The 14,157-nt window shown below is 47.3% G+C and overlaps 2 protein-coding genes across 4 annotated transcripts in view; one reads left to right on the plus strand and one right to left on the minus strand.

Annotated features, from left to right (window-relative positions):
• Positions 1 to 6,497: 6,497 nt before the first annotated feature.
• On the minus strand, positions 6,498 to 12,531 carry Oscar (osteoclast associated Ig-like receptor). The gene is given in 6 exon segments (XM_051162257.1): positions 6,498 to 6,643; positions 6,829 to 7,051; positions 7,053 to 7,111; positions 7,712 to 8,011; positions 11,846 to 11,878; positions 12,495 to 12,531. Coding segments are annotated over 6 exon segments (798 nt in total).
• Positions 12,532 to 14,108: 1,577 nt separating this feature from the next.
• Ndufa3 (NADH:ubiquinone oxidoreductase subunit A3) overlaps positions 14,109 to 14,157 on the plus strand; it is a 331,527-nt gene continuing 331,478 nt past the window's right edge. For all 3 annotated transcript variants that reach the window (XM_051162267.1, XM_051162266.1, XM_051162265.1), the window contains exon 1: positions 14,109 to 14,133. In XM_051162267.1, the coding sequence (XP_051018224.1) occupies positions 14,124 to 14,133 (10 nt within the window). In that variant the 5' untranslated portion in view covers positions 14,109 to 14,123. The remainder of the gene's footprint in view (positions 14,134 to 14,157) is intronic.

A 14,157-nucleotide genomic window follows, 5' to 3' on the forward strand; every position in this document is an offset into this window, starting at 1 on the left:
ACTGGGATTAAAGGCGTGCACCACCATGCCCGGCTGTAGCAAGTGTTCTTAACCACTGAGGCATTTCTCTAGCTATGTTTGTTTTTTAAATATATATATACAGTGCTCTGTCTGCACGCACACCTGCAGACCAGAAGAGGGCACCAGATCACATTATAGATGGTTGTGAGCCACCATGTGGTTGCTGGGAATTGAACTCATGACCTCTGGAAGAGCAGTCAGTGCTCTTAACCTCTGAGCCATCTATCTCTCCAGCCCCTGATTGTTTGTTTTTAAGACAAATGCTGGGAATATAGGCATGTGCCGCCACACCCAGTTTTAGGAAGTGCTAGGGATCAAACCCAGGGCTTTCATCATCCTGGGTATGCACTTTACTAACTGAACTGTAGGCCCAGTTCCATCCTGGAACACACAAAACTCTGTCTCAAAAAAGGAGAAGAAGAAGAAGAAGAAGAAGAAGAAGAAGAAGGAGAAGGAGAAGGAGAAGGAGAAGGAGAAGAAGAAGAAGGAGAAGGAAAAGGAAAAGAAGAAAACAAAAACAAAAACAAAGAAAGCTGGGTGTGGTGGCGCACGCTTTTAATCCCAGCGCTTGGGAGGCAGAGGCAGGCGGATTGCTAAGTTTGAGGCCAGCCTGGTCTACAAAGTGAGTCCAGGACAGCCAAAATAACATAAGAGAAACCTTGTCTTGAAAAACCATAGAAGGGTGAGGAGGAGGAGGAGGAAGAAGAAGGGCTGGAGAGATGGCTCAGAGGTTAAGAGCACTGACTGCTCTTCCAAGGGTCATGAGTTCAATTCCCAGCAACCACATGGTGGATCACACCCCATCTATAATGAAATCTGGTGCCCTGTTCTGGCTTGCAGGCAGAATACTGTATACATAATAAATAAATCTTTAGAAGAAGAAGAAGAAGAAGAAGAAGAAGAAGAAGAAGAAGAAGAAGAAGAAGAATCTCACCCCATTCCACCCTTCCTACAACAAGAAGGCAGCCACCTACAAGCACAGCTGGTCTAATGTTGAGAATGGCATCACCACCCATCACAACCCATTGTCCAGAATAGACAATACATTCAGTAACTATGTTCCTAATCACGTGCGCATACGTGATGGCCTGGATTCTAGTGTTGACCAGAAATCGGCCACAGGGTGGCAGTAGCATGCTGACAGTTTAATTTGGATGCAGTTTTGACAGGTTGGCGCAGAAGTACCTCTCGGCTGGAAGAAACAAGGAGGTGGGGGAGGCACCGACGTTAGGTCATAGGTCAAAGGGCTCTTTCTTGTTACCATTGGGGTCAGTCCGGACATTTCAGCCAAGTTGACCTCTGGCCTATTCTACTCTACATGAAAGCTATGGCATGCATGTAAACGTGTGTGCATGCCAATGTGCTCCCATGTACACACACACACACACACACACACACACACACACACACTGACCAGCAAAGTAAATTCATAAATAGATAAATAACTGTAAAACAGAAGAGAAGAGGACAGATGGGGGACCAATAGCATGGCTAGGATAGATAAAGACGCTTGCCTTGCAAACCTGGCAGCCTGAGTCCTTATCCTTAGAAGCCATGCAAAGAAAGGAGAGGGACTGGAGAGATGGGTGGCTCAGTGGTTAAGAGCACTGTCTGCTCATCCAAAGGACTCAGGTTCAATTCCCAGCACCCACCTGGCAGCTTACGACCGACTGCAACTACAGTTGCAAGGGACCTGATACCCTTATACCAATGCACATAAGATTTAGAAAAAGGAAAGAAAGGAAGAGAAAATTCATTCATTCTATAGGCCAGGTGTGGTGGTGCACACCTGTAATTCCAGCACTCAGGAGGCAGAGGCAGATGGATCTCTGTGAGTTCGAGGCCAGCCTGGTCTACAAAGTGAGTCCAGGACAGCCAAGGCTACACAGAGAAACCCTGTCTAGAAAAAAAAAATAGAGAGAGAGAAAATTAGTTTCACAAAATTGTCCTCTGACTTCTACATGTGATCTGGCATGTACTTGTATACACACACACACACACACACACACACACACACACACACACACACACGTGCATATTGATAATAATAAATATTCTTTTTTGTTTGTTTGTTTTTTGAGACATAGTTTCTCTGTGTAGCCTTGGCTGTTCTGGACTCACTTTGTAGACCAGGCTGGCCTCAAACTCACAGCAATCCACCTGCCTCTGCCTCCTGAGTGCTGGGATTAAAGGCGTGCACCACCACACCTGCCTGAAACTCTTAACTAAGACAAAACACCACATAACCATAAAATCTTTGGCTCTACTCTCTAGGTTCTAACGCATTGCAGCAAGGCTCACAAAAAGATGATCCTGGGGCCTTGCAAAATGGCTCAATGGGGTAAAGGCGCTATGGTGGTTTGAAGAAAAATGGCCCTCATAGACTCATATATTTGAATGATTACTCACCTGTGAGTGGAACTATTTGAGAAGGATTAGGATTACGAGGTGTGGCCTTGGAGTAGTGTATGAGTTTATCTAATAAAGCAACAGTTTTCTTTTTTTAAAGGTGTATTTATTTATTATGTATACAATGTTCTGCCTGTACATATACCTGCAGGCCAGAAGAGGGCACCAGATCTCATTATAGATGCTTGTGAGCCACCATGTGGTTGCTGGAATTGAACTCAGGACCTTTGGAACAACAGTCAGTGCTCTTAACCTCTGAGCCATCTCTCCAGCCCAGCAACAGTTTTCTTTAGCCCCGCTAGCTTCTAAAATAATTGGCACAAGCCGGGAGTGGTGGCGCACGCCTTTAATCCCAGCACTCGGGAGGCAGAGGTAGGTGGATCGCTGTGAGTTCGAGGCCAGCCTAGGCTACAAAGCGAGTCCAGGACAGCCAAGGCTACATAGAGAAACCCTGTCTCAAAAAATTAAAAAAAATTAAAAAAAAAAATAATTGGCACAGACAGACTATGATTTATTTTACAACAGTAATTAGCATTAAAATACATACGGCTAGACCAAACCCCAACAGAATGGGTGTGACTTTCTATTTTTCTTTTTCTTTTTCTTTTTTTTTTTTGCTTGTTTTTTGAGACAGGGTCTCTCTGTGTAGCCTTGGCTGTCCTGGACTCCCTTTGTAGACCAGGCTGGCCTCGAACTCACAGCGATCCGCCTGCCTCTGCCTCCCGAGTGCTGGGATTAAAGGCGTGCGCCACCACCGCCTGGATGGAGGAAGTGTATCTACTGGGCATGGGCTTGGAGATTTCAAAAGGTTTCTCTTCGTCTGGATGTAGCTCTCAGCTACAGCTCTATCACCACCACGTGGCCGCCGCGCTCCCCACCGTGCTGATAATGGACCCTCTGAAATTGTAAGCAAACCCTCTAAGTAAATTTCTGAAATTGTAAGCAAACCCTCTAAGTAAAGTCTTTCTTTCATAAGAGCTACAGCGGCCATGGTGTCTCTTCACAGCCATAGAACAACTGCTAGGACAGGTGCTTGCCGCCAACGCGGACGACATGAGCTCTATCCTTCGGACCTCCTTCGCTGAAGGAGAAAACCAGCTCCCCAAAGTCCTGACCGCTGGACATACATGCTGTGGTGTGAGAGCAAAGAACGTAAATCTACCACTAGGTGGAGACATGCCATCATCGTCTCCCTAGTCTACCTGGGCAGCTCAATCACTCAGGCCAAGGGTTCACCCCTGAGCAAGGCGGGTCCACCTTAAACCACGCTAAAGAAATAGGAATAATAGTTATCCCTTTCATGTGATACTATATTTTGCCTTCCCAGTGTTCTTGCTCTGATAGAATCCCTACAAACTACTGAGATTCAGCTGGGTCTGCCCGCCTTTCTGAATCTTGACTTTTTCTACTGTCTTTTTCTTCCGGATAGTGGTCAGAGCCTAAGGATGCTTTCTCTGGTACTTTGGGCTTCCTTGCTTCCCCTCCCCACCATGTGGCCAGTCTCCATGGTGAGTTAATTCAAACCAGCATGGCCTTGTTTTTCATCTCTTCCCCGTCCTCCTCCTCTGAGCAGCTGCTGAGGTTTACAGCTTGCCTGTCCTGTGTAGGCTCAATCTTCTTCTTCTTCTTCTTCCTCTTCCTCTTCTTCTTCTTCTTCTTCTTCTTCTTCTTCTTCTTCTTCTTTTTTTTTTGGTTTTTCGAGACAGGGTTTTTCTGTGTAGCCTTGGCCATCCCCTGTCTTGCTCCACCAGAGCCGCAGCAGAAGTCAGCAGGACCACGGAGCGGTAGTAATTGCTTCCAGATCTGTGTGTATAATAACGGCAACTAAATGCTGTTTAGTCAGATAAAAGAGAAAAGTTAAATTAATGAAGCCAGGAGACCCTGGAAAGCAGCCACGCTTTGGTAAGTAAGAGACATAACAAGTTGCCAAAAAACAAGATGCAAGAATGGTTGGTGTTATTTTTACCATGGCGAGGGCAGCCAAAAGCCTAGTGGGAAGCCGACCAAAAAAGATGGTTTCCAGGTCAAAGTTCAACTGCCAGCGCTCTATTTCCTGTCGCCCTGGCGGGAGCTCTGTTTGGTCTGTGTTAGATCTACTTTGGGGTAAGGTCAGAGGAGTTAGAAAGGGTTCGCTTGGCAGTCAAGGGAGATGCCATGAAGGAAATGATGGAGCTTCTGTTTTCCCGTCTGTTGTGGAGGAGCTCCTCGGCCATCTTGCTCTACTTCAAGACCAGCCCAGCAACATGAAGCCGAGTGAACACGGGCTGAGTTCTCTGAAACCAGAGTCCCAGAAAAACAGTTCTTGATTTGTTTCTGTCAGGTGTGTGGTAGAAGGGATACAAACAATAACGAATGCATCCGCCACAAGTTCAAGTTGTCAAATTATAAAATGAAACTCTGTTTCCAAAGCACCAAAAAGTAATTATTAATTTAAAAAAATTTTTGAGCTGGGCATGGTGGCACATGCCTTTAATCCCAGCACTCGGGAGGCAGAGGCAGGCGGATTGCTTTGAGTTCTAGGCCAGCCTGGCCTACAAAGTGAGTCCAGAACAGCCAAGGCTACAAGGGGATATATATATATTCCCCCCCACCCGCCAGGGGTTTGAGGTTGTAGCGTAGGGGGAAAGTACTTGCCTAGCATGTACAAGGACTTGGATTTAATACCCTGCACTAATAAACAAACAAACATAAAACCCTAAAACATTGGAAGAAAGATGAGGATTTTATTCCTACAGATTTAGGAGCCTAGAGAGATGGCTTAGCAGTTAAGAGTCCTGGATACGCTTCGAGAGGACCTTAGTTAGGCTCCTAGTATCCACAAGGTGCCTCATACCCAATTCTAAGGGACCAGATACCCTCTCCTGGCCTCCTCGGGGACCTAGGCCTGCAACTGATCTACAGACATGCAGGCAGGCAAAAACACTCACACATGCCAAAAGGTAAAGTGCCAGAGGACAGCCAGATGGCTCAGTAGGTAAGCCTGACAGCCTGAGTTGAAACTCTGGGGTCTGCAGGACAGACAGAGAAAATCAACTCCTGAAAGTTGTCCTTTCACCTCCATACATATGCTGAGGCGTGTGTAGCACCACTTAAAAGTTTTTTGCTGTTTTTCCGTTTCTGTCCATTGGGTGTTTTTCCCCCCTGAATTCCTGAGAAATTGCATGCACTGAATCCTGGCTTCAAGATCCTTGTGATTAGCCATAGGGGATAGTGGGAACCGAACTTCGGTTGTTGGGTTCTCTGCTATAAAAGGCATGTTCATAACCTCTGAGCCATGTTTCCAGCCGTGTAGCACCACTTAAAATATGTAATTATAAATAAATGTTTTCTGAGTATGGTAGAATAGCATAGCCAAAAAGGAAGATTTTTTTTTAATTTTTAAAAAAGATTTATTTATTATTATGTATATGGTGCTCTGCCTGCATGTATACCTGCGGGCCAGAATAGGGTGTCAGATCACATTATAGATGATTATGAGCTACCATGTGGTTGCTGGGAATTGAACCCAGGACCTCTGGAGGTGCAGTCAGTGCTCTTAACCTCTGAGCCATCTCTCCAGCTCAGATTTTAATTTTTATTATTTATTTATTTAGTTAGTTTTGAGACAGGATTTCTCTGTGTAGCCTTGTCTCTCCTGGACTTGATTTGTAGACCAGGCTGGCCTGGAAGTCACACAGATCCGCTTGCCTCTGCCTCCCTGAGTGCTCGGATCTAAGGCGTGTGCCACCATGCCTGGCTTGAAAGAGGTTTTCAAGATAGGGAAAAGGTCACTAGCATTAACTGAATATCATTTTCCACAGGCCAGTCACTGCCTTTAATCCTTCAATGAGCCTAATAATGTGGTATTAAACCATTTGGCAAACAAGCCAAAAAAAAAAAAAGACAAAATTCGCAATATTATCCACTCCCCTGAGAGGTCTGAGAGATACCCAACAAGGAGCAACAGTACAAAAAGGTGAAGACGGATTAATCTCCTGGAGTCTGGAGGCCCTGGAATGTTCAAGAGGCTTTTCTGCCCATCTCCAGGCCGCCTCCAGGCCGCCTCTTCTCATCCCGCGTGCCTATACTCAGTTTTGCTGGGGCAGGAGGCCACCAAAGGCAAAGCTCCTGCAATGCCAGTCAAAAGTAACTATGATGCCCAGGCAGATGAGGATCAGGCCCGCCAGCCCCAAACGGAGGAGATTTCCTTGGGTATAGTCCGAGGAGCCGGAGCCTGTGGGCCAAAAAGATGGAGACAGGGTGTCGTCCCCATATCCCAGAGTCTCGGTGCTCTTCTGGGTCTCTGACACATAGATGGAGTTGTCTCTAAGTTGGATGGAGTTCATTTCCCGTGTCCCGTCCCCCGCCCCGCGTCCCCCATACCCTCGGGTCTGAAGGAGGAGAACCAGAGCACCTCACCTTCCGGGCTGATGACCAGTGACTGGCTGCGCTGCGACAGCACATAGGGGGCGGAGGGCGTGTGGTAATAGCAGCTGTAGGTACCAGGGGCATCAGCGCCAGTGAGAAGGAAGTCAGCCCAGGGCTGCACGGAGTCGATGTACTGCAGAGGGGTCGCCACGCCCACGCGATACAGCGCAAAGCTCATGCCCCGCATTCGGCCTGCACAGCGTAGGCTCACGTTTGGCTCCTGGAGCCACCACAGGCCCAGGCAGTGCCACCAGGGATGGTCTGGGCAGCTGATCTGTGGAACCCAGGCAAGGCCTTAACTTAGGTAGGCTGCCCTGTCTCTCTTCGTCCTCCCACTGCTCCCCTCTTCAGCCTCTCTTCCCATCCCCCAGCCTCCCCTTCTCATATATGTTCACGAATCTCTCAATCTACCTCCCTAGTGTCTCTCTCCTTGTATCTCTTTTCTTTTTAAAAATATTTATTTATGGTCGGGCGTGGTGGTGCACGCCTTTAATCCCAGCACTCGGGAGGCAGAGGCAGGAGAATCGCTGTGAGTTCGAGGCCAGCCTGGACTACAAAGCGAGTCTAGGACAGCCAAGACCACACAGAGAAACCCTATCTCGAAAAACAAAAACAAAACCAAAACAAAAACAAAAATTATGTATACAGTGCTCTGCCTGCATGTACACCTGCATGCCAGAAGAGGGCATCAGATCACATTAGAGATGGTTGTGAGCCACCACGTGGTTGCTGGGAATTGAACTCAGGACCTCTGGAAGAGCAGTCAGTGCTCTTAACCGCTGAGCCATCTCTCCAGCCCCCGCCACCGCGCCCGGCCTCACCCTCTGTCTTAATCTCGTTCCTGTGCCCTTCTCCCATTCCTCCCGGACCTTACCTGTTACCAGCAGTTCCAGGATATCACTGGGCTGGGACCAGACACCCGGTCCCCAGTCTGTCCTGCGGTAGCTACATTGATAACTGCCCGCCTGGGCCAGAGTCACCTCCTCCAGGAAGAACTCGGCCAGCTCAATGGACACGTCCCGGAGGAACAGGGGGGTGACAACACCAGTTCTGAAGAGTGCAAACCGCCAGGCAGGTTGGGGTGCTCGGCACTTCAAGGTCACGTTGACGCCAGGAGTCACAACTGCAGCAGGATGGACCCCTAGCCATGGCTGGGGATATGCCGCTGGGGGCGCTTAATGTAGAAGAGTGTTTGGTTACTCAGGACCATCCAACCCAGAAGCCCCAGGAGCTAGGCGGAAGTTGGACGCCTTGGATCTCTATAAAGGAGGGGAGGGCCCAGCGTACAGTCACAGCTGGCCTAAACTAGCTGAAATTCACAGAACTAGGACTTTTTTTTTTTTTTTTTTTTTTTTTTTTTTTTTTTTTTGAGACAGGGTTTCTCTGTGTAGCCTTGGCTGTCCTAGACTACTTTGTAGACCAGGCTGGCCTGGAACTCACAGAGATCCACCGGCCTCTGCCTCTGGGTGCTGGGATTAAAGGAGTGTGTCACTTAACTTTGAGCTTTTCCCCATGGTTATCTGTCCGTTTGTGCTAAGGATCGAACCTATGCATTGTGGGGAATCACTCACTCTACCAGTAAGATTTAGATAGATATAAACCCTCTCCATAATTTGTTTGTTTGAGATAAGATCTTATGGAGCCCTGGGCAGCCTTGACCTTGCTATGTAGCAGAGAGTGACCTTCAACTTCTGACCCGCCTGGATTATAAACCTGTGCCAACATCAAGACCACCACCTCCCCTTGCATCTATGCAGTGCTTGGGCCTGCTAGGAAGCAATCTACCAACTGAGTTACACCCCCAATCCCTTCTCTGCAATTTTAAGGTATAGTTTTAAAATGTCATACCAGGAATGGTTACTTTTGTTTCAATTTACTATTACTACTGTTTTGGGGTTTGTTTGTTTGTTTGTTTTTTGGTTTTTCCAGACAGGGTTCCTCTGTGTAGCCTTGGCTGTCCTGGACTCTCATTGTAGACCAGGCTGGCCTCGAACTCACAGCGATCCACCTGCCTCTACCTCCCGAGTGCTGGGATTAAAAACGTGTGCCACCCTGGCCTGGCCTGTTTGGTTTTTTTGTTTGTTTGGTTGGTTTTTTGTTTTTTTTGTTTTTTTTTTTTGGTATTGTTTTTGAGACAAAGCCTCACTATGTAGCACAGTTTGTCCTAGGGCATATTAGTGGTACAGGCTGGCTTCAAATTTGTAATCCTTCTGCCTCAGCTTCCCAAGTGCTGAGATGACAGATCCCTGTCTATCACACTTCCATAGAAAGTTATAGTTTGCAACATGTCAACAGTCATAGTTTGAACATGTTCCCCAATTTAATCTTTGATATAACAATGTTTTTTTGTTTTTGGTTTTGTTTTTTGGTTTTTCCAGGGTTTTTCTGTATAATAGCCCTGGATGTTCTGGAACACTTTTTGTAGATCAAGCTGGCCTGACCTCACTGTCTCTTCCCTCCCAAGTGCTGGGATTAAAGGTGTGCGTCACTACTGACCAGCTTGAAACATAGGTCCTTAACAGGTAACAAAATAGGGGGCTAAAGAGATGACTTAATGCTGGGCGCAGTGGCATACACCTGTAATCCCAGCATTCAGGGAGGCAGACGCTAGGGGATTGCTGTGAGTTCAAGTCCAGCCTGGTCTACAAAGTCCAGGGCAGCCAAGGCTGCACAGACAAGCCCTGACTGGAAAAACCAAACCAAACCAAACCAAACCAAACCAACCAACCAACCAAGAAAAGAATACCAGGTATAGTGGTGTGTGGGTGATCATCCCTCAGTGAGGACTGGGGTGTGGCTGAGTGGTAGAGCACCTGTGTAGAATTTCCCCGTGAGGGGCTGGAAGTGTTGCTCAGTGAGAGCACACTCATTCACTATGTACAATCCATCCCCAGTACATATCCAAACAATAAAAACATAACAAGGAGCCGAGCATGGTGGCGCATGCCTTTAATCCCAGCACTCGGGAGGCAGAGGCAGGCGGATAGCTGTGAGTTCGAGGCCAGCCTGGTCTACAAAGAGAGTCCAGGATGGCCAAGGCTACACAGAGAAACCCTGTCTTGAAAAACAAACAAACAAACAAACAAAAACAACAACAACAAAAAAACCATAACAAGGTCAATGACCCAGTAACTCCACAGCTTCACCATAAGCAAATTCTTCTTTGTTGGTGTTTGCTTGTTTTTTTGAGACAGTATTTCTCTGCGTAGCCCTGGCTGTCCTGGAACTTGCTCTGAAGACCAGGCTGGCCTCAAACTCAGAGATCCACCTGCCTCTGCCTCTGCCTCTACCTCTGCCTCCGAAGTACTAAGATTAAAGGCATGAGCCACCACCAGCTGTCTGTTGTTTTCTTTTCTTTCTTTTCTTGAGACAGGTCTCAGGGTCTCACTCTGCAGACCAGGCTGTCCTTGAACTCACAGAAAGAGATCTTTCTGCCTCTGTCTTCCAAGTGCTGGGACTAAAGGCATACACCACCACCACCACCGCCACCACCACCACCGCCACCGCCACCACCACCCCCGCCACCACCACCACCACCATAGGCAAATTATTATTTCTAAATAAATTTAAAAACTGAAAAATAACTGCTTAACGGTTGGGAAATATCTCCAAGACACAAATAAAGTTAACACTTAAGACCCAGAATGAGCCATGAAATGCCAATTTCGATCTGGCAAGAAAAAGGAGGAAGCATGCAAATGTGTAATACATATGAATGCACGGGACACTTTTTTGTGGGATTCAGGAACACAGGAAGGGGAAGTGGAAGACTGTTGAATCTTTGGTAAAAAAATAAATAAATAAAAACAAAAATAAAAAATTGGCGGGCGTGGTGGCGCACGCCTTTAATCCCAGCACTCGGGAGGCAGAGGCAGGAGGATCGCTGTGAGTTCGAGGCCAGCCTGGTCTACAAAGCGAGTCCAGGACAGCCAAGGCTACACAGAGAAACCCTGTCTCAAAAAAAAAAAAATGACTTTATCATTAAAAATTAGGGGCTGGGAGAGATGGCTTAGCAGACGAGAGCAGTGGCTGCTTTTGCAAAAGACTGGGGTGTGTGTGTGTGATTCTCAGCACCACCTGGTGCCTCATGACCAACTGTAACCCCCAGTTCCAGAGGACCCTAGTGCCTTCTTCTGAGCTCTGCAAGCACCAGGCATGCGTGTGGTGTACATATGTACATACAGGCAAACCACTCAAACACATAAAATACAGGCAAATTAACTGATAATTCAGAGATGAATGGCTTCTCAGATGATTCTCATTCGAAAATGGAGTATACTGAGAGGCAGTTTGAGAGAAAAGAGAGAAAAGAAATACCTCCTCTATCAGAAAACCCAAGAAGGGGTAGGGGAGCCCTCCTTTTGCTGGTACCACTGGCATTGAGGAAACGCCATGTCTGAAGGCCTGGACTATCCCAGGATCTGAGGCAACAGTTTGCCTATATAATCATAGTAAATTCTCAGTGCAGCCCACTTTTCAAGGGAGGAAATGAAGTCTCCGAAATTCCCGGTTTGATCACAGCCACGTAATGAACAGGATTGTCTAGATCTCTTTAACAAATCCACATTCACAGCCAGGCGCGGTGGCGCACGCTTTAATCCCAGCACTCGGAAGGCAGAGGCGGGCGGGTCACTCTGAGTTCGAGGCTAGCCTGGTCTACAAAGCGAGTCCAGGACAGCCAGAGAAGAGAAACTCTGTCTTGGGGCGGGGGGGGGGGACCCAACAAAGCAAGCAAACAATCCACATTTGTGGCCTTCTCTACAGGGAAGAAAGAAAGAGAAGGGGGGGAGGGGAAAGGAGATGGGAGGGATGGAAGTCAGGGGAGAAAGGGAAGGATACAGAAGAAAAGGAAGAAGGGAAAGAAACAAGGTAGGTAGGAGGACAAAGGGATGGAAGGAAGAGAGGGGAGTGAAGAAATCTGGGGTGAAGCTGGGTATCAAAATAAACTAGTTGTCGGAGATGGCAGAGCGACCAGGATGAAAGAGAGCTTTTGGAGTTCACCACTCACCTGCTGGTGTGAAGTCCGCATGACACACGGGCCCTGGAAAAGGGTAAGGACCCAGATCTTTACAAAGTCCTTTGTGACTACCAGTCTCCCTCACTGGCAGCCCTAGACTCTGATTACACGGTTCCTTTTTTCTCTGAAAACAAGAATCGTGTCCCCCCTTCCCCCCTCCCCCGCCATCTTCTTTTGGATCAAGCAAAACTCCAGATTTTCCATCCTCATACTTAAGAGGCAAGCTGTCTGGCTTTTTGTTTTCCACCTTTCCTGAGAACGATAATCTACTCCACGAGGTGGGGGTGGGGAGATGGGGGGGATGGGGGAGGTAGGGGGGTGTGAGGTGGGGGTGGAGGGATAGGGTGGAGGGATAGGGTGGAGGGGTGGGGGGGATGTTTCTCTCTCTTGGGGTTTGGGGGTGTAGACGTCCTTCTCCCTCCTGCCTAGAGAGCCAGAGAAACCTATGCTCAACCCCAGACCCAGCAATCTGTCTTCCCCCATTTACAGGACTCTGGTATCTGGGTACCAGTCCCTACTCCTTTTCCCAAACTAGATGTTGAATTTCAGATGATCAGATAGATACAGCTCTGAGCCCTTACGGCCCCCCCCATCCCCCCCATTCCCCCCATCCCCCCCGGACGGAGGAGGGACGGCTCACAGAGAGTCAACAGCTGGAGGATCAGCGACAGGATCATGACCGGCACTGTTCCTGGAGCTGGGGGCAAAGGCTGATCCTGCCTTGTACCCTCGGAGGAAATGAGACAACGCCAGAAAGCCATGTGAGAGCCATGTTTAGGGAACAGAGGAGTCAGGTGGAGATGCCTTGGCAACTATGTCATAGCCTCATTGTCCTGGAAAAAGTTGCAAGAGGGGACAGTCATAGCCTCCGGTGTTCATTGATTCAACTTAAAAGCAGGGGAGGAGGACTGGAGCTGTTGTCGCTAAGTGGGAGATTGCTTGCCCAGTGTGTTCTAGCCCCTGTACTGAGAAGAGAAAGAAAAGGAGGTGGAGGGAGGGAAGGAAAAAGAAGAGAACAAAAGAAACAAACAAGCAGAAAGGGAAAAAGACCCTTGGTGTACAATATAATATATAGTGTATGGGTGACACAGCGAAGCCTCAGACTCTACTATTTTTCACACAGTTTCACTGACTCAGGATAGATAAGTAGTTGTTGTTAATAATAATAATAATTATTATAAAATATTTAGGATTATATATAAATATATAATAAATATAAAACTATTTTATTTATATATTATATATAAATATAAAATAATAATAATTATTATTATTATTTAAATTATTTTAAGTGATGTGCATGGTCTCGGAGGCTCAGGCTTGTAGTCCCTCTCACGTGTTTGGGAAGCCAAGGCAGGGGGATTCTATGTTCAAAGATTGCCAGGACCATCCTGAGCCATTTAATGAGATCCTGTCTCAAAATAAAAAGTAAAGAGAAGGCTGCAAAATGTGGCTCAACAGTAAAAAAAAAAAAAATTTGCCTAGAATCTACCAGCGTGGGCCCACGGTCTTAGAATCTATCAGTGAGGGGTGTGCCTCAATCGTAGATAGCTAGCCTAGCCTGTGCTGGTTTTAGTCTCCAACACCGAAGGGCGGAAAAAAAAAAATGCTGTGAGCTGCATACTAGCAACAGAAAGTCCTAATTCTATTTGGGATCAATTTATAATTTCCAGAATAAGCTGATGTCTATATGTGACCTCAATGTAAAGCGGACTTTCTTGCAGAAGAACTTGAAGTTACTTCTCTGATGCCTTTTCCCTTTCTTTCTTTTCTTTCTTTCTTTCTTTCTTTCTTTCTTTCTTTCTTTCTTTCTTTCTTTCTTTCTTTCTTTCTTTCTTCTGGTTTTTCGAAACAGAGTTTCTCTGTGTAGCCTTGCATGTCCTGGACTCGCTTTGTAGAACAGGCCTGGAACTCACAGAGATCCACCTGTCTCTGCCTCACGAGTGATTAAAGGCGTGTGCCACTACACCCAGTGTGTAGCCCGGGCTGGCCTCGAACGCATGCTCCTCCTGCCTCCGATGCATTTTCTAAGCTATAAGAAAAAGGTGAGAATATCAGGTGTGCAAAGTCCTTGCTGTTTAAATCCAGATTTAAAGTGCCCTGAGCCTCACTCCGGAACTACAACTCCCGAAAGGCGCCACGCCCTCGCCTTTCGACTCCGCTACTTCTACTTCCAGACGCACGCGCGGCCTAAGGGGCGGAGCCTCGCGCAAGGCAAGGGACCACAACTCCCAGAGAGCTCCGCGGCCTTGTCGCCTCCAAGACCAAGATGGCCGGGAGTAAGTACAGGCACGGGAACCCGC

The sequence above is a fragment of the Acomys russatus genome, chromosome 19, assembly GCF_903995435.1.
Source record: "Acomys russatus chromosome 19, mAcoRus1.1, whole genome shotgun sequence".
Classification (NCBI taxonomy): Eukaryota; Metazoa; Chordata; class Mammalia; order Rodentia; family Muridae; genus Acomys; species Acomys russatus.